General features: G+C 36.9%; 1 protein-coding gene and 1 non-coding gene across 2 annotated transcripts; one reads left to right on the top strand and one right to left on the bottom strand.

The window, feature by feature from the left end:
* The first annotated feature begins 3,514 nt into the window (after positions 1-3,514).
* LOC145132159 (14-3-3-like protein) lies at positions 3,515-4,889 on the top strand. The gene is made up of 4 exons (XM_079066856.1): positions 3,515-4,128; positions 4,229-4,351; positions 4,435-4,551; positions 4,641-4,889. The coding sequence occupies exons 1-4, from the start codon at positions 3,664-3,666 to the stop codon at positions 4,704-4,706; spliced, it is 771 nt and encodes a 256-aa protein (XP_078922982.1). The 5' UTR covers positions 3,515-3,663; the 3' UTR covers positions 4,707-4,889.
* Positions 4,890-5,733: 844 nt separating this feature from the next.
* TRNAM-CAU (transfer RNA methionine (anticodon CAU)) lies at positions 5,734-5,821 on the bottom strand. Its single transcript is given in 2 exon segments — positions 5,734-5,769; positions 5,784-5,821. It is a non-coding gene; the product is annotated as a tRNA-Met (tRNA).
* Positions 5,822-21,297: the final 15,476 nt, after the last annotated feature.

Below are 21,297 nucleotides of genomic sequence, written 5' to 3'. Positions count from 1 at the left end.
GGGACCGAGGAATAGTTGTATGTTTTATGTCTTTGTGACTCTTGCATATGTCTGTACTTGTATGCTTTCGGACTAAGGCCCGATGTCGGGCGGTGCCCGATGATTATTTGTATGATTGTATCTATGTGATTGTTGTATGCAAATATTTGATATGTGTCATATGCATGCCGAGCTCAGCTCGATGCCGGGTGAGACCCGATGTCGGGCGGGGCCCACTATATGTGATTATATGTATGGTATGCGGTAGTTTGGGGAAATTCACAAGGTTCGTGCTTACAGTTTTCAGTTTTGGTTTCAGGTAATTCCGGTAGCAAAGGGAAGAGCTCGGGATGACTGCATTGCACACACCATGATATTGTTTTACCTGGGATGTTACTCTGATTTTATTGTTATGGATACTATGATTCACGTTTATGATGGGATGTTTTGATAACTACTGTTTATTTAATAATAAAAAATGAAATTTTTGGGATCATATTTTATGTATGTTACAATCTTTAAGGTGTTATAACTAATAAAAGACAATTACAACATGAAATATATAGATTACTTATAAAGTTTCCATGTGAATATTGTTCTTGAGTCATTAGATAGTTGAAAGAATTTTTTGAAGTTGAAAATATGAAAATGATGGTTATTTTAGAATTTTAGGTTTATATATACTACCAGCCCATGGGCCAAAAATGGGTCAAATTTGCAGCTCATGTACATGAGATCGCAGTTGGAAGGCATAAAATCACAAGTGAGCTCCATCACCTGCGATTTGTATGACTATTTTTGAAAAAATGTTAATTTTTGGCTATTTTTTTACAAAGTTATTAGTAAATATGACTATTTTTTTAAATATGACTATTTTTTACAAAGTTATTAATAAATATGACTATTTTTGTAAATACCTAAAATCTAGGCTTCTTTTTCTTTTTTATCTATTTAATTTGTTTAAATAATAAACTATTTTACTTAAACTTAAACACTGATTCTTTTTTATTTAGCCTTACTTTATTTAATTAATTATTTGATACGAATGGAGTTAAATTTCTTAAAATATTATTTGTTCGAAGGATATTATAGCGTAGCGAACTAAAAATATATGACTATGTTATATGATGAAATTACTTAGCAGTTAATGCAAAACATTGAATGAACAATTTAAAAAATTATTATTATGGTTGTATGGATTATATTTTAGTATTGTAAACTATAATTATTTAAATTTTGGTGTTAATTAACCTTTTTATGTTTGAAAAATCAATTTATTTGTATGTTATTTTATTTCAGTAGTCTGTAGACGTTAAAAAATAAATATTTTTTTTACAGACTGCAAACATTTGATCCACTTATTTTTTTTTTATAAATGCGGTCCAAAAAGTGCATTCTTTTATCTCTTATAAAACAATGAGAATATGACTTATCATGGTAATTACCTTTTTGTTTTGTTCATATCTAGCTAACTTTTTTTTTGTTTTCTTTTTACACATCTAGATAACAAACTTGTTGAAAGTGTTTACATATGACCATTATGCCGACTGTAGTACAGTTGATCATAATGATCATATGTACACACTTCCAACAAGTGTGTAATCTAAACGTGTACAAAAAAAAGTTAACCAAATATGAACAAAACGAAAAGATAATTACACTGATAATTCATTTTTTTACCTTCTAATTTTGATTTGGTATATAATTTAACATAAATGGTAAATTTATTTAAAATCATACCATTTTTGTAAATATCTTTTTAAAATACACTATTTTGGTAAAAGAAAAAAACTCCAGATTTGACAAGGAAAAACACATGAATATCATCTTCAATAAGATTTGTTCTATGTATTAAAATCTACATCGATATTCTTGTATATATATATATATATATATATATATATATATATATATATATATATATATATATATATATATGGCTAGGTTATTTTGTTTCTTACATTTATTGTATGCTAGAATGCACCAATAGGAATTTAGTAAATTAACTAATTATTTAATTAAATAAATATAGATATTAAATGATTTCCATAATTATATGTATATTAAATGATATCCATAATTATAATTCTCTTTTATGGAAACTAATTAAATCTGTCATTAATGTCAGCAATAACATTCTTTCAGAATGAATTCGCATCTAGGTTTTTATATATGAGTTCGTATTTTGTTTCAGGACTCACTCACTTAAAATACAATAAAGTTGCATGGAATATGAAGAACGAGAATATATTCTACTAGAATACACTCTCATTCTGCCGGAATACACTCTCATTCTTCTAGATATGAATTCATTCTAAAAGAATATTATTGTTGACATTAATGACGAATTTAATAATTTCCATAAAAATGAGTTATAAGTATGGATAGCATTTAATATACATATAATTAATACTAAATTCCTATTGGTGCATTCGAGCACACAATAGATATGATAAACATTTGAACCTATCTCTCTCTCTCTTTATATATATATATATATATATATATATATATATATATATATATATATATATATATATATATATATATATATATATATATAGAAGTAGGTTCATGCGAAAACATAAATATCTTGCGAAAACGCGAAAACAGATTTTATCTTATAAAAATCAAACACATGTACTATAAAAAATAAATTTATTAGCACTAAATTAAAGATAATAAGTTTACATTGGATTGTGTTATGATAATATAGATTTCAAAGCGTTTTTAATAATTACTTTTTTTTCACGTCCTTAACCATTTTTAAATTCACTTTTTCATAATAAAAATGTCAAAAATCATACTTTGCTAATATGAAACAATTTCTCATCTATTATTGATTATCATCATGTATTTCAAAGTTTGGATGAATTATTGTCCAAAATATAATGTTGAGGTGACACAATCTCATAGGTTTTTCTTGTTTTCCCGTTTTCGCAAATTATTTGTATTTTCGCATGAACCCTCCCCTATATATATATATATATATATATATATATATATATATATATATATATATATATTGATAATTATGTTTTCAAAAACAACTTCCAACATGTCTTGACTAATTTAAAGATAAATGGACGTAAAATTGTTTTAAATAAATTTAACTGAATCTATTAATTTTGCGGACATTATGATCGATTACTTTAACAAAAAGAAAATTTGACTTATCAGGGTAATTAGTTTTTTTGTTATGGTCACATATAGATAATTATTTTGGTTTTCTCTTTCTAAAGTTGGTTATAATAGTCACATTTTATTAAGTTCGTTATTTAGTTGTGTAAAAGAAATTACTTAGATATAAAATAATTACTTATTCTCTAAAACGAACAACACCCTTGTCGTGGAAGATACACCAATTCTGATTTTTCGAGTCAACCAAAGATAATAATATAATGAGAAAAAATATTTTGTTTATCGATTACGTTGTATTGCTATTTTATTATACCCGAGATCCTGAGTATTTAAATGGTACAAAAGCTATAATGTAAAGTACAAGTGATTATAGCATGCTCCTAATATGGTTAACCGTTGTTCAAGAAAAGCCCTTTTTTCTCCACTAATCTCTCTCATCCTCTGCTTTTTCCCTCAATAATCTCTCTCCCATTCCCATTCTCTCCCTAAATTCAATTCAAACCCTCACCAGATCTCTCTGATTATCTATCGCTCATCGGAAAAATGGCGTTGTCGGCGCGTGACCAGAATGTCTACATGGCCAAGCTCGCAGAACAGGCGGAACGGTACGACGAAATGGTTGAATTCATGGAGAAAGTCACCGATGAACTCACCGTCGAAGAACGGAATCTCCTTTCCGTTGCCTATAAGAATGTGATCGGCGCTCGGCGTGCTTCCTGGCGTATCATCTCGTCGATCGAGCAGAAAGAGGAGTCGCGTGGTAATGAGGATCACGTGACTGTGATCAAGGACTACAGATCGAAGATCGAGGCGGAGCTCTCGAAAATATGCGACGGTATTTTGAAGCTGCTTGACTCGAGACTCATTCCTTCAGCATCTTCAGGTGATTCAAAGGTGTTTTATCTTAAAATGAAGGGAGATTATCATCGTTACCTTGCTGAGTTTAAAACCGGCGGTGAACGTAAAGAGGCCGCCGAGAGCACTCTCACTGCCTACAAGTCCGCTCAGGTTAATTTCTTCTTTTTGAATTTGTTGAGTGTTATGTAGATTTGGAAACAGGTTCAATGATTTTGTTGAGTTGATTTAATCATCTGAATTGAATTTTTAGGATATTGCGAACACCGAACTTGCCCCAACACACCCGATTCGCCTTGGACTGGCTCTCAATTTCTCTGTGTTTTATTATGAGATTTTGAACTCTCCAGATCGAGCTTGTAACCTTGCGAAACAGGTATGAGTATGAGCTTTAAAACTTCATATCATGATTCATGAAGATCCTTTCAACTTCTTTCACTCTAAAACTCCCTTTTCCAGGCCTTTGATGAAGCAATCGCTGAGTTGGACACATTGGGTGAAGAATCCTACAAAGATAGCACTTTGATCATGCAACTCCTCCGTGATAACCTCACTCTTTGGACCTCTGATATGCAGGTATATAATACACCTTCTCTTTACATTATGCAGTTGTTTTTATGAATCTTTACAATTTTGATATTTGAATTGGTTTTGTTTTGATGCAGGAGGATGGAGCTGATGAGATTAAGGAAGCAGCTCCAAAGCAAAGTGAAGAACAACAACAGCAGTGAGTGTTTGCAGGCTGATTGCCTTTGTTTCTATTTTTATTAGGAGAATCCGGTTGCATTTGGCTTCTAATTTCTCCCTTTTTAATTCGTATGAGATTCTTTTTTGTCATGTTTTAAATTTAGTGTCAATTTGCTAAATGTTCAAGTATTCTGAATGAATTTTAATCTTTTACTTTTTTTTGTATGGATGCATTTGTAATATGTTCTACCGAAGCTTTTTGGCACAGTTTTTAAAAATAGATCTTGAAATTTTGTTGATAATCAAATGCTTTAAAGTCGATATTTTAAAAAAGAAAATGATATTTTAATTATAGGGGTGTGCGTTATAATAGGAATCCCATTAAAATTAGATCTTGAAATTTTGTTGATAATCGAATGCTTTAAAGTCGATATTTTAAAAAAGAAAATGATATTTTAATTATAGGAGTGTGCGTTATAATAGGAATCCCATAAGGGCAGGTATCGATATAAGTTCTAACAATATTTTTAAAATGAATTACAATAATAATTCTCAAATTTCATATTATGCAGGGTTTATGGTTGTTTGTTAGTTTGTTATGGTTTAGTTGGCTGTTTGTTTGTTGCTAACGATGATCACTTGTGAATTAAAACAGTCTAAAAGAATTGCTACATATTGGAATCCTACAGGTTCCGACGTTAGACAACCTGTTGTTCAAGGGAATTGTAAAACTCTACAAATTAATAAGCTATACAACAATATTTTGTGAGCCAATAAAATTAATACATGGTATTATCAATTATGATAAAATTACAACCAGATGAGTGGGTCTAAACCATGTGTCCTCTTGTATAAATTTTATGAACAACAATAACTTGTTTTGTTTGTAAAATCAAATTACTAAAGTTTTAAGTAATAAAGGGTTCCATGGTTGGTCTAAACCATGTGTCCTCTTGTATAAATTTTATGAACAACAATAACTTGTTTTGTTTGTAAAATCAAATTACTAAAGTTTTAAGTAATAAAGGGTTCCATGGTTGGTCTAAGAGAAAATGGGATGGAAAATATTTTTGGGGTGAGAGAGGCTCGAACTCTCGACCTCAGGATAACTCAATTTTAGCTATGAGACCTACGCGCTAGCCAACTGCGCCACCACCCCGATGTTATTATCTGGACATATAAAGTTTATATTTATTATTCTTTCATAAAAATGATGTTTTGCGTTACCTATGTAAGATCAATAGAAGATTATAGAGATTCAATATGTGGATATCATAGAATTCAAAATATATATAAATGAAGTTATAGGAATATTTTTTATCCGGCGATGTATGTTTTATTTATTATTATTATTTTTTTTTTTTTGCAATTTTTACCTAAAAACTCAATACAATAATTATACAAACCAATCATTTTCTACTCACAAATACATTTTTCTTTTCAAATATGTTGATCCTTTTTATAATTATTGTATTTGGTTTTCATAATTGAACATAAAATTTCTTGTTAAACCATTGATTACTTACGATTGGATCATTTCCACCCATAGAGGCAAAGGACCAGGGGCGGAGACAATGAGGGGGCTGCCAGGTGCTCTCCCCCCTCCAATCTCTTCTATAACTTCAACTATAGTATATATATAATAGTCCATGCAATAATCTTTTAGCCGACAACGGTTGTTATAGACAAATAATAGTCCATCATTGTATTATCCTAATAGATTACTAATTATTGAAATTTAAAGGGTCTCAAATTTACTTTTGCCCCGGGCCTCAAATTGGTTTGGATCGGCCCTGTAATAAGCCCATGACAATTATGAAAAGAACTGAGGCCTCGTTGGCTCATATCTCACCACATCAACTCCCACTTATCTTAATTTGCCTATATATTACCACATTTATTTTTATTAGTGTTCATAAATATCTCTTGTAACTACCAACTAGTTGATATATTCGTTGGGGCTTTTTATTATATTTTCATCAGTGAGGTTTCAATTAAAAAATTATTTCTCGCCTATATATTACCCCACTTATATATTAATTTTCCTATATATTACCCATCCATTTTTATTAGTTTTTATAAATAGCTCTTGTAACTGCCAATTAGTTGATATATTCGTTGGGTCTTGTAACGGGCTAATTAATGTTGAATCTGAAAAAATAATATGTCAAATTTAAGAGAGGTACATTAGATTCTTTGATTCATGATCCCGAAGAACAGACTTCAATTTTAAGCTATTGATGTTCTTATTTAGACGATTTTTTCTTTATCAGTTTCTTATCCAATTTTACAGAACCTATTATATTATTCGGTTATAAAAACTAATTTAATATTCTTATCATGATGTAAGCCCCCTTCTATTTAGAATCCTAGCTCCCCCCTGCAAAGGACTTCAAAGTATTTTTCGAATTTATGTTAGAATATCAATAGATATATCAAGAATTATGTGTATGTATTTTTCAGTAATTTCAACTCTATATATAGCATGTTACAACACAAAATCTGATTTGGAATAATCTAAGAAATTACAATTTCTATTTCAGTCAAAATCCATGACTCAAAACACAAAATACTTTGTTATTGTTCCGGGTTCCTCGTAAAAATAATAATAATAAAATTAAATAAACTGCAAAACTGATGTCTATATATATATATATATATATATATATATATATATATATATATATATATATATATATATATATATATATATAATAATATTATGCATTTTTTCGTCAATAAATACCAATTGTTAGAACAAGAGACAAACCCAAACTTGATTTAAGGAAAAAAAAATTTCTAACGGTGAGCAAGTGTATTTTAACTTTTTAAAAACACTTATGTGTTGTGTCCCTAATTACAATAGTAAACAAATTATTTTTAATAACTCCTAAATTTTTTAAAAATAAAGCAAATGAACTAACAATAAACGAAAATAATTAACCAACATAAAATCGGATATTCCAGATCCGAGGAAGAGGAAGATAATGATTACTTTGTTGATGATGCTCGTGATCTTCAAAAGGATTGTGAGGATGGAAAGGGTGATGAGGAGGTGGCGAATTCTTTTAATGTGGATAACACTCCAAATTTAGTCGATAGAGGAGCGAGTTTTGTAGATAGAAAATGTCGGTTTTTTCAAACTAAGGTGGATAGATGTTCTGAAGATGGTGGGGGCAAAATGTTGAGTAGGATACACCAACCCCGGTTGGTTCCCCGCGGCAGTCGTCGGTTAGGCCCGTGAGGGCTACGTCGCCAGCTGAGGTGGAAGTCCGACATGGTGGAGTAGTAGAGGATGGGGCTTCGGCTTCGTTGTCACAACCTCCGGTTTCCAGCGTGAGCAGCTACATGGGAATCTTAATGGTAATGCTCCGGCTTCGAGATCTTTTGGTTCACATGTTTCTTCTAAGTTGTTAAAGAAGAAAGTTCAGACGGTAGTAGATGATATTGAGGATGTCTTGAAGCAGTATTTTGAAATTGGTGATCTTCTTGGTTATGATATGGAATCTCATAAGGATAAGGTTACTAAAATTTTGTCCAACATTGGTGTGGTATAGGTGGATAGATGAATTGTCTTTCCTTGAATATTTGTGGTACCCGAACTTCATTAAAAGGAGTTGGGTAAATTCGTTGTATATCCATAATGGGGTGTCATTTTTAGGGTTATAGGAGACTAGAATGACACAAATTGACTTGTTCAAAGTTAGGAGTATGTGGGGCAATTCATGTTTTGATTTTGCGTGTAGTTGTGCTCGGGGTCTCTCAGGGGGTATCCTTTCTGTTTGGGATCCTAATGTTTTTGTGACAAGCAGTGTTCACTGTACGGATAACGTGGTGATAGTTGGAGGAGTTTGGGTGCCTTTTATTTTTCCTTGTTACATGGTTAATATTTATGCTCCGCAAAGAGTCGGGGAGAAACATGACCTGTGGCAGTATCTTTCGGAATTCAAAAGGAGGAATGGGGGGAATTTCGTCTTTTTTGGTGACTTTAATGTTGTCAGGGAGGCGTCTGGAAGAATGGGTTCGGTTTTTTGTCCTACTTCGGCTGCTTCTTTTAATGAATTTATTGATGATTTGGGTCTTATAGATGTGCCTATGATTGCGAAGCATTTTACTATAACTGATGCAATTGGTTCCAAGTTAAGTAAGTTGGATAGGTTTTTGATGGATGAAGATTTTTATGATAAATTTGACCACCTTCAGGTTTCAGTTCTTGATAGAAGGTGGTCTAATCATTGTCCTATTTTCTTTCATGTGTCTTTGGTGGATTATTGTGACATCCCCATTTTTCTCGGCCAGAAAAGACCGATTTCGTTTATGCTTTTTAAATTAAAATCAGAGTAATCTTTCAAAAGGTGTTGCGGAATTTGTCCCAAAAAAAATATGATAAAAATTTATCAAAACATTTCTTAAAAAAATGTATTTTCATTGTATTATAAAACCTTGGGATGTCATGTTCCGATACAGATCAAAAGCATAAACAGTACAATATAGGCCTTACAACATTTATTTATATCTACTGGCCTATAATCCAAAATCCCCCGTCATCGGCCAACTATGTTCTTGTTCCACTACCTGTAATATAGAAAACTGAGTGGGTCAGGCTTGGGAGCCTGGTGAGCATATAGGGTTTTCAACCCACAAATAATAAATTTATTAATTTCATCATTCAACAATAAATTTATTAATTTCATCAACCAAAAATAACCCTGATTACCCGTTCCCGTATTCCTCACTTTACGTCCCTAAAGTATCTATTTATAGGGGACCTAGTCTAAAGATTTTCATCGGGGCGACAACAATGCTTCGGGGGTTCCTCAGCAATTTATGTCAAATAAGGCAACCAATGGGGTGACAACATTGCTTTCCTCTGCAATTTATGTCAAGTAAGGCAAACATCGGGGTGACAACACTGCTTTTCCTCAGCAATTTATGTCAAATAGGCACGCAGTCACATCGTCGCCAAGGTTTATACAACAGACACTAAGTCCATAGCTGCCAAGGTACTAAATCCATAGCTACCAACGTACATCTATACCGTACTAAATTCATAGCTACCAACGTACATCTATATTGTACTTTCACTCATCATTCTTTATCTATCCATGTTTTACCCAACATATTTGTAGATATATATATATATATATATATATATATATATATATATATACACACATTTTAAATCATTTTAAACATGTATAAAACAATCATTCAACCTCCATCTCAAATAAACAAACAACATATATACACATAACACGTATTTTTATATAAAATACTTCATATCTATGTGTAAGATGAAAGTGAATATACACTCACTTTATAAGACGACGATTGGACAACACTTCGTCCCTTAAAACAATATTCTTCGATGAAACCGAGATGTTTTCTGAAAAACCGAGCTTCACGCGGGCAGAGTTTCGGCTCGAAAAACTCTTTTTCTCGGGAACTTCGGGCTTTCTTCGGGTGCTAGGGGCGTTCCCCAGGCTTCGAGGTGTTTTAAGATGGCTAGAGAGGGTATAGAGAGTGAATAAGAATGTGAATTAGCAACCATTCCCGGATACCCTCGATTTCTATTTATAGGGTGAAATTTCGACATTCACGTCGTGAACCGTAAGTGTTCACGTCGTGACTTTGATCCTGGTCACCTCCTAGGCTTGTCGTGTGTCTTCTAGACTCGAAACGTGTCGTTCACTGAGTTCACGTCGTGAGTTCAGTCAGACCTCGAAGTTTGTGTTCCGAACTTTAGAAATTCATATCTTTCTCATACGAACTCCATTTTTGACGTTCTTTATATCCACGCGTAGGTGAAATTATGCTCTAGAAATTTCGTTTAACAACTGTCGGCTAATTTTGACTTCATTTTTAATATTATATTTTTAACGGGCCGGGACAAGAAAAGTCCGGTAAAAATTCATAACTTCTTCATCCGACGTCCGTTTTCGTCTGTCTTTTTACCGTTGCACTAATATCGATGAGATATTCGATTCTCGTTTAGATTGTTTCAGCTAAAAATCACTCGATCTAAATTTCGAGTTTTGGGCTGCATACTGCTAAGTCGAAACTTAGAAAAATCATAACTTCCTCATACGAAGTCAGATTTAGGCATTCTTTTTATGCACGCTCTCGGTTTAACGAACTCTACGACTTTCGTTTAGATCACTAAGGCTAAAAATCGTTCTATCGTAAATTCACTATTTACGTCACGCAGTGTCGTACCGGTTCTGTCGCGAAACTTCGACATGTCATAACTTCTTCGTTATAACTCGGATTTCGGCATTCTTTATATATCCGGAATCCTTGTCACGACTACTACAACTTCCTTCATAGATATAGGCTTTATCTAATATTAATTTTCGACGCTTATTTTTATTCTTAATCATAATAATTAAGTTTAAAGCACATAATTCATTCTTATTACTTCAAAACGAGTTCCAATGGTTGGCCTAGACTATTATATCATCATTAATGTTTAGCCCAGAAACATGGGCGTTACAACTATGATCCTTCATCTTTCAAAATTTGTAATTCTTGGTTGGAGCTAGATGGGTTTAACGATATGGTGAAAGATGTTGTGAAGGAGTTTGTGGTTGATAGGACATGGAGTAAGTTTGTTGCGTTCAAAAACAAACTTAAATTCTTGAAAGATCGGATTAGATTGGGTTGCGGCTTATAAGGAGGCGTCTAGAGCCTCTAGTAATCGACTTTTATCTAGATTGGTTGATATTGATAAGATGTTTGATGATGGTGGCTCATGTGATGATTTGATTCGGGAGAGAAGGACTATTCTCGGTGATTTGGCTTCCTTGGAAAAGTCTCGGTAACATCCCGTTTATTTAAATAAATAAATAGATAAAAATTAATATGAATGATAGCCCTAAAATCCATAATATTTAGGGGGGTGTCGGTTTCGGGAGCCAAATGTTGTAAATTGGATTATCCAGGGATTAAAGTGTAATTCCGGGATTTATTTTGTAAAGATTTTTAGAAATTGGGGGTTAAATGTAATTAAGGAGTGATTATGTAAAGATTTTTTTAGGTCAGGGTGTGTTTAGTAATTATTAGACCTAAATTAAAAGGATTTTGGAAGGTTGGGGGTTAAACGGTAACTTCGGGGACTTGGATTGACATGAATTATTAAGGAGGGGGGGGGGGCTATTTGGTAAATAACGAATTTAAGTTGAAAAGAATTCGGAAGGAGGGGCCAGAAGTGTAATTATGGATGAAATCTTGTAATTGACGGGCATGAACCCGTCACCCCCTTCATATATATGCATTATGTAACCCTAAACCTAATACACTCATATTAGCCACCACCCTCTCCATCTTCAACTACCGGCCGCCGCAGTCTAACCGATTACGGCGAGCATGCCGTTTCCCAGCCGCCGTCGCCATCTGATTTCGTTTCTCCGACCGGTCACGTTCCGAACGACCACCACCAGATATCTCGTCCATTCTCCGACCACCTAGTACCGTCGAGCAGCCTCCAGGCACTGCTGCTTCATCGGTCGCCATCAACAACTGGCGCCGCCGAACCCTCTTGCCGCCTCGTTGCTGCAGCTGTGGTCAATCCCGATGAGAAGACGAAGTCGCCGATAGCCGTCGCTGCTAAATACGAGGACAGAGCGCCTCCTGCCGCCGCTCCTGTCGCTCACGGTTCCACCACCCATCACGTCCCTTCGCCGGTGATTCGTTCCAAGCTATAGCCACTGTCGGCCGCCGCTCATGTTGGTCGCCAAGGGTGCTGCCGACCACTAGGACCGCTGTTGCCGCCAAGTTTCCTTCTTTCTGCCGCCACAGCCACCGTGAGAGGTGGTTGTGTGTGTGTTTTGGTGTGTGTGTGCTTGTAATAGTGCGTGTTGTGTGTGTTGGTCTAGCCGAAAAAATCAAGATCAGCCACCGCCACCACCGTGAGGTGGTGGCTGCCGCCATGCGCCACCGCCGGCCACCACTTGGTGGCTGTGTGTATGTGTATTTAGCATTAGTGTCTGTGTTTATTTGGAGATTGGCATTGTACATTGTAACAAAAAATAGAATAATGGAAAGAAACCCTAACCACCACCGTGAGGTGGTGGCTGCCGCCTCCTGCCGTCACCGGCCGCCGTGTCGGGTGGCGATGTGCTTTGCCTTGCCATGTTTGATTCGGTTGGGATGCTCGAAACCCTAATGGGCCCAATGAAGCCCTAATGGGCCTAATGAAACCCTAATGGATCTAAGGACTTAGCTTTTGGGCCTATTGGGCTAAGATGGGTTGGAAACCCTAATTAGGGTTTGGAAAACCCTAATGCCATGAAACCCTAATTTGGGATTTATCGGGACCGCATCAGAATTATTTAATGAACTTAAAATATTAATTGATAAGCATTGCAAATTAACCTAAGGCCATGTGGGACTTAATGGATTAAGTCCTTAATGGGTTAAGTAGGGACACTTAACCCTAATCATCATTTTATGTGAAACCCTAATTTCACTTGGGCCTTAAGTTGGGCCTTTCTATTGGGCTTTGATGATTGGGATAATAATGGGCCATCCAAGAACAAGCAATTGGGCTAGAATAATTTAATGGGCCTAGGGTAAGGCCCATGTAAGGGGTTTGGGCCCAATTTGGAAATTTGGGCCATTGATGGGCCAAAGTTTGGGCCTTAATGATTATATAATATTGGGCCATAAGAATGTCAATGGTTGGGCCTTAGGATAAGACCATGTAAAGGTTTGGGCCCAATTTGGAAAATTGGGCCATATGTTGGGCTTTGAGCCATAGTTGGACTTTTGGGCCTTTGGATTGGGCCTTGGGCTTGAATCAAGCCAAGTTAGGGGTAGAGTAGTCTTTTACCCCCAAGCATGGACTTATGATTATGAGTTGAAACCCAATTTGTAATGCCCGTGTTTCTAGGCTAGGCATTAATATTGACATTATAGTCTAGGTTAACCTTTGTAACTCATTTTGAAGAAATGAAAAAGGAATTATGTGAATTATGTGTTTTATGCTTAATTATTAGGGTTTAATTAATTAAGAATAAAAATGAGCGTCAAAAAAAATTAAATTTTAGATAAAGCCGATATCTATTAAGAAACTTGTAGTGGGCGTGACAAGGATTACAGATATATAAAGAATGTCGAAATCCGAGTTATAACGAAAAAGTTATAACCTGTCGAAGTTTCGCGACAAACCGGCACGGGGCCGAATGTCGTAAAAAGTGAGTTTTCGATAAACTACTTTTTGGCCTTAGTGATCTAAACGAAACTCGTAGTGTTCGTTAAACCGAGAGTAAGCATAAAAAGAACGCCCAAATCTGACTTCGTATGAGGAAGTTATGATTTTTCGAAGTATCAGCTTAGCAGTAGACAGCTAAAAACTCGAATTTTAGATCAAGTGATTTTTAGCCGACACAACCTAAACGAGAATCGAAGGTCTCGTCATTAGTAGCACAACCGTAAAAAGTCTGACGAAAACGGACGTCGGATGAAGAAGTTATGAATTTTTAACGGATTTCCTGTCCCGGTCTGTTAAAAATAATAATATCAAAATTAAAGTCAAAATTAGCCGACGAAGTCTAAACGAAAGTTGTAGAGCGTAATTTTACCTACGCGTGCATATAAAGAACATCAAAAACGGAGCTCATATGCGAAAGTTATAGATTTCAGAAGTTTTTGCACAAACATCGAGAAAATTCGCATAGTCACGTTTTTGCCACGTCACCCTCGCTTAGATCGTGCCATATGTCCGAAATTGGTGAGTCGTGCGAGCCACGTGTCCTCGCCTTGCATGTGCCACATGTCCGAAACGAGGCTGAGTCATCCGAGCTGCTGAGCGGTCCAATGCATGTCCGACGCGTGTCCTCCTTCACATGTCCGAAGCCCTCGCAAGAAGCCACGGAACCCTACTTCGGACCAGTAGACCTCGGTCCAATCAGGAGAGGACAGCAAGCCGTCGGATCAGGACTTCGGACCCCTATATATACAAGGGTCATGCGAACCCTCTCGGTTACTTTTGAGATTTTGCCATATTTAGCCCCTTTCTTCATATTTTCTTCATCTTAACATCCCCCAAAGCCCTGGTATCGATTGTAAGCCCTGGAATACGCCACTAAGTGCCCGTGAAGCCCGAAAAATTTATCTTTTCGATTTCGAAGCCCGACCCTCGCAGAGCCCGGTTTCTGAATAAAACTCCAGGTTTTATTAGAAACAAACGTTTTAGGAAACGAATTGCTGCCCGATTTTCATCAAATCAAGTGAGTGTATAGTCACTTTCATTTTACACATAGATATGAAGTACTTACCTTATAATACGTGCTATGTGCAAATATATTAATTGTTTATTTGAGGTGAGTGTTGAGTTGATGTTTTATACAAGTTTTAAACTGTATAAGTATTTTTATCTACAAATATGTTGGGTAGAACATGGGTAGATAGTGATGTGTGATAAAATAAAAGTAATGAGAGGCCTCGTTGTGATTTGTGATTCAGTCATCTAGCGGAGTTTGGATGACGACCACGGACTTTCTAGACAGTCCAGTGGGAAGCACTAGCAGGCCCGCAACCTATAGGTGTTAATGAACTTGGGTGTTTATTCGTTGTACTCCAATCCCCCTCATGGTTGCCTTTAGGACATGTATGGCTAAGGAAACCCCTTAGCAGTAGTGTCCATCCCGATGATATTCTTTAGGCTAGGTCCCTTGTGAAAAGTGTTTAGGGACGTAAAGTGAGGATAACGGGAACGGGTAATCAGGGTTATTATTGATTGATGAATTTAATAAGTTTATTATTATTGTGGCCCTATATGCTCACCAGGCTCCCAAGCCTGACCCACTCAGTTTTTTTATGATTACAGGTAGTGGACCCCGAGCATAGTCGGAGGATGACGTGAGATTTTTGGATTATAGGCCAGTAGTTGTAAATAACCGTAGTAAGGCTTATAATGTCTTGTTTATGCTTTTGATCTGTATCGGAACATGACATCCCGAGGTTTTGATATATATGGAAAATATATACCTTATTAATGAAGGGTTTTGATAAACTTTTATCATATGTTGTTTGGGGACCAATTCCGCAACATCTTTTGAAAAGATTTCTCTGATTTTATTTTAAAAAGCATAAATTAAATCGGTCTTTTTTGGCCGAGAAATTAGGGGATGTCACAGTTGGTATCAGAGCATTAGTTTAAGCGAACTAAGAAATATCCTACGATTTCTATGGTCTGTTGCCGACCGGATCTGGAAACCTTATGTGTGTAGGATTCTAACCGTACGATTACGAGATTAGAACTAACATGTAAACGTTTCGGAGTGATAAGGGAATTGAAATGTCTAACAAGGATAAACACCTAAATTCGCCTTATTCGGTATATAGATTGTAATGGCAAGAACTCGTAGTGGAGTTGCAAATGGAAATAGGGATCAACAACCTCAACCTCAAGTAGTTGAGCAAGTACCTATTGTAGGAGCTGCACCTGAGCCAATGACGATGGCTGGGGTACAAGCAATGATGCAGATGATGTTAGATCGCCAAATGGAGGAGACCAGGCGATTACTACAACAACATAGGGAAGAGACTACGATACCTGTTGAACAGCCCGTATTGAATGAAGGGCAATCTGTAGGAGGGAACTACAGTGGGACTCTTGGTCAAGCCAACCCACCGATAGTTAGACAAAACAACCAGGATGGAGGAGTTGATGGACGCGGGTGCAAATATAAAGATTTCATGGCATCTAAACCACCATGTCTATCTGGGAGTCCGACACCGGTGGAAGTCATGAACTGGATCTCCGAAATGGAGACGATGTTTGAAAGCTATGAGTGCAGCAACAAACAAAAGACTACACTTGCAATTCCTCTGTTAAAGTCTGGTGTGTTGAGCTGGTGGAAGTTACTAGCTGATTCGATGCCCAAGGGAGAAGCTAGTAAGATGTCTTGGGAAGACTTTGTGCTACAACTGAAATTGCAATACTGCTCAGAGTAGGACCTTCTGGAAATTAATAATGAGTTCCAGAATTTAAAGAAGGGAAAGATGAGCGTTACTGAATACGCTGCTAGTTTTACAGAAAAGCCGAAGCTTGTTCCTTATCTAGTTCCAACGGAACTCTCTAAGGTTAACAAGTTTGCCCTCGGATTACCAGCGGACTTTGGTCCGATGGTAAAACAAGCAACCACTTTGAAAGCCGCCATCTGGGCTGCTAAGAATGTTGAGGTTCAGATCAGAGAGAAGGGTCTGGAGAGGGCAGATGTTGGTGAAAAGAGAAAATTTGAAGCAACTTCAGGTTCCAACAAGAGAAGCAAATTTTCAAAGTCCAAGAAGTTTGGAGGAGGAGGTGAAGTGAAATGATGTGAGAAGTGCAAGAAAAAGCACTCTGGGAAATGTAGCGAGGAGGTGACTTGCTACAAATGTGAAAAGACTAGGCATTATGCCAATATGTGTCCATCCGACAAGAGGGTATGTTTTGAGTGCCGTGAAGAAGGGCATGTTTTTAAAGACTGTCCAAAGAGGAAGGATGCAACAAAGCCCAATCTACCACCAAAGCCGAAGGCGAGAGCCTTTCAGATGATCCTTTAAGCTGCAAAAGAAGAAGTCGATGTTGCTTCAGGTACCTTTCTCGTAAACGAATTGCTTGCCCAAATTTTGTTTGATTCTGGAGCCAATTACTCCTTTATATCGCATGAATTTGGTAGAAAACTAGCTTTGCCTGTAGATAGACTAGTTAACGCCTTATTAGTCGAGATTGCTAGTGGCAAGTTTGTACCTGTTAGCCATCGTATGAAAAATATCCTCATTGACTTGGATGAGAATAAGTTCCACGAGGAATTATTGCCTATCGAGTTAAATGGATTCGACATAGTTTTAGGAATGGATTGGCTTAGTGCCAATGACGCCGAGATATTATGTAGGAAGAAGATAATAAATGTAAACCCGCCAGGGAGAGAGTCGTTTATGGTGTATGGAGACAAACGCAGAGTAAACTCTGGAATCATTTCCCTAATGAAAGCCAGAAAGTGTTTGGCCAAGGGATGTACATCATATCTAGCGTTCGTGATCGATGCTAAGAAGGAGAAGAAGGAGGTGCAGAATATTCTGGTGGTGTGTGATTATCCGGAAGTCATTCCTGAAGATCTTCCCGGATTGCCCCCTGATCGACAAGTGGAGTTTCGTATCGACTTGTTACCAGGAACGACGCCGATAGCAAAAACACCGTCTCGATTAGCACCAACCGAAATGAAAGAACTTATGACACAACTTCAGGAGTTATTGGACAAAGTTTTCATTCGACCTAGTTCATCACCCTGGGGAGCCCTTGTGTTGTTTGTAAAGAAGAAAGACTGGAGCATGAGAATGTGCATCGATTACAGAGAGCTGAATAAAGCGACAATAAAGAACAAGTATTCGTTACCGAGGATCGATGACCTGTTCGACCAGTTGCAAGGTTCGAGATACTTCTCGAAGATCGATCTTAGGTCAGGATACCATCAACTGAAGGTGAGGGAGCAGGATATCGAAAAGACTGCGTTCAGAACAAGATATGGACACTATGAATTTTTGGTTATGTCGTTCAAATTAACCAATGCCCCAGCAGCTTTCATGGATTTAATGAACAGGGTTTGTAAACCATAGACGATATCTTGATCTATTCGAAAAGCAAGCAGGAGCATGACAAGCATCTTCGTGAAGTGCTAGAAGTTTTGAAAAAGGAGAAGCTGTATGCAAAGTTCTCCAAATGTGAATTTTGGATTCAAGAAGTCCAATTTTTAGGTCATGTGGTTAACCAAGAAGGAATAATGGTTGACCCAACAAAGATTGAAGCTGTGATGAAGTGGGAACAACCAAAAAGTTCTACGGAGATTAGAATCTTTTTAGGATTAGCCGGATATTATCGCCGATTTATCCAAGGCTTTTCTTCGATCGCTACTCCATTAACAGCTTTGACCCACAAAGGAGCTACTTATGCTTGGAATGAAAAGCATAAGGAGGCCTTTGAAAAGTTAAAGAAGAGACTGTGTGAAGCACCAATTCTTTCGTTACCTGAAGGAGTTGAGGACTTCGCAGTCTATAGTGATGCCTCTGGAGTTGGGTTAGGATGTGTTCTGACCTAAAGGGATAAAGTGATAGCGTATGCATCGAGGCAGTTGAAAGAGCATGAAAAGAACTACCCCACTCATGATCTGGAGTTGGCAGCGGTAGTGTTCGCCTTAAAGATATGGAGGCATTATCTTTATGGTACTAAGTGTAAACTTTTCACTGATCATAAGAGTCTTCAATATCTCTTTAATCAGAAGGAATTGAACAAGAGACAGCGGCGCTGGCTAGAACTACTCAAGGACTACGACTGTGAGATACTTTACCACCCTGGTAAAGCAAATGTTGTTGCTGATGCTCTCAGTCGGAAGGTAAATCTTGAAAAGAGAAGGCCAAGAGCGTTGAGAATTGAAGTCGTCTCGACAATTGTGGAAAGTATAAAGAAAAGCTCAGGAGGAAGCTTTAGAAAAGAATGACCGAAAGGAGGAACGTTTGGGAAAAACGTTGGTGTTTGATACAAACGGTCAGGGATTGAAGGTATTCAAAGATAGGATTTGGGTACCTAAGATGGGAGGAGTAAGAGGTCTTCTGATGGAAGAAGCTCACAAAACCATGTACTCGATTCATCCCGGCAGTACGAAAATGTATAGGGACCTAAAACCCTATTACTGGTGGCCGACGATGAAGCTCGATGTTGCTAAGTATGTGGCCGAGTGTGTAACATGTGCTAGGGTTAAGGCACAACATCAGAAACCGTATGGGAGTTTAGAACCCTTACCTGTACCCATGGGTAAATGGGAGGACATTACCATGGATTTTGTGACTAAACTGCCCAAGACAAGGAACGGTCACGACATGATTTGGGTGGTCGTGGATCGCTTCACTAAGAGTGCGCATTTCATAGCCGCTAACGAGAAATGGTGTATGGATAAACTTGCGAGTTCTTACGTGAAGAAAATTGTGAGGCTATACGGTGTTCCGTTAACGATTGTATCCGATCGTGACAGCCGTTTTACCTCAAGGTTTTGGAGAAGTCTACAAGAGGAATTGGGTACCAAGTTGTGTTTGAGTACAGCTTACCATCCACAAACTGATGGTCAGAGCGAACGAACGATTCAAACATTGGAGGATATGCTGAGAGCATGTACCCTAGAATTCCAAGGTAACTGGGATGAACATTTACCTCTAGTAGAATTTTCCTATAATAATAGTTTCCACTCAAGCATCAAGATGGCGCCTTATCACGCTTTGTATGGAGAAAAGTGTCGAACGCCGTCATGCTGGCTGGAAGCTGGGGAAAAGCAGTTTATGGGACCTGAGATAGTCCATCAAACTGCTGAAAAGTTGAAAGTGATAAGGGAAAGGATGTTAGCTGCTCAAGATCGACAAAAGAGTTATGCTGACAAGAAAAGACAACCGATATCCTTCGAAGTTGGAGATTCGGTTATACTTAAAGTCTCGCCGTGGAAGGGACTTATAAGATTTGGTAAAAGAGGAGAGTTGAGTCCAAGGTTTATTGGACCATTTAAAGTTCTTCAGAGGATCGGGAATCAAGCTTACAAGCTAGAATTACCGGAAGAACTGGAGGGTATTCATAACACATTTCATGTGTGTTATTTGAGAAAGTTCACAGGAGATGTGCCCGACATAATTCCCATTTCTGAGTTAAGGTTGGATGAAAACAAGAGATTGATCGAAGAACCTGAGGCAATCGTTGACCGTAAGACTAAGAAGCTGAGATACAAGATGGTCGATTTAGTGCTTGTGCGTTGGAAACATACGAATGGGCCAAATCTCACTTGGGAAACGGAGAGTGACATGATGAGTCGCTACCCGCATTTGTTTGCTGATGTGTGATTCCGGGGACGGAATCATCCTAAAGGGGAGAGAATTGTAATGCTCGTGTTTTTAGGCTAGGCATTAATATTGACATTATAGTCTAGGTTAACCTTTGTAACTCATTTTGAAGAAATGAAAAAGGAATTATGTGAATTATGTGTTTTATGCTTAATTATTAGGGTTTAATTAATTAAGAATAAAAATGAGCGTCAAAAAAAATTAAATTTTAGATAAAGCCGATATCTATTAAGAAACTTGTAGTGGGCGTGACAAGGATTACAGATATATAAAGAATGCCGAAATCCGAGTTATAACGAAAAAGTTATGACCTGTCGAAGTTTCGCGACAAACCGGCACGGGGACGAATGTCGTAAAAAGTGAGTTTTCGATAAACTACTTTTTGGCCTTAGTGATCTAAACGAAACTCGTAGTGTTCGTTAAACCGAGAGTAGGCATAAAAAGAACGCCCAAATCTGACTTCGTATGAGGAAGTTATGATTTTTCGAAGTTTCAGCTTAGCAGTAGACAGCTAAAAACTCGAAATTTAGATCGAGTGATTTTTAGCCGACACGACCTAAACGAGAATCGAAGGTCCCGTCATTAGTAGCACAACGGTAAAAAGTCTGACGAAAACGGACGTCGGATGAAGAAGTTATGAATTTTTAACGGATTTCCTGTCCCGGTCTGTTAAAAATAATAATATAAAAATTAAAGTCAAATTAGCCGACGAAGTCTAAACAAAAGTTGTAGAGCGTAATTTTACCTACGCGTGCATATAAAGAACATCAAAAA

This window comes from Lactuca virosa, chromosome 1 (genome assembly GCF_052849685.1).
Source record: "Lactuca virosa cultivar CGN04683 chromosome 1, Lactuca_virosa_CGN04683_v6, whole genome shotgun sequence".
Taxonomy (NCBI): Eukaryota; Viridiplantae; Streptophyta; class Magnoliopsida; order Asterales; family Asteraceae; genus Lactuca; species Lactuca virosa.
The sequence above is the reverse complement of the archived record's forward strand: the minus strand, read 5'-3'. Positions and strand labels throughout refer to the sequence as shown.

Bases quoted from the DNA above. Each gene is read 5' to 3' on its own strand.
- LOC145132159 (XM_079066856.1), top strand. From the start codon at position 3,664: ATGGCGTTGTCGGCGCGTGACCAGAATGTCTACATGGCCAAGCTCGCA. The intron at 4,129-4,228 runs GTTAATTTCTTC...TTGAATTTTTAG, and splicing joins CTGCCTACAAGTCCGCTCAG to GATATTGCGAACACCGAACT. The intron at 4,352-4,434 runs GTATGAGTATGA...TCCCTTTTCCAG, and splicing joins CTTGTAACCTTGCGAAACAG to GCCTTTGATGAAGCAATCGC.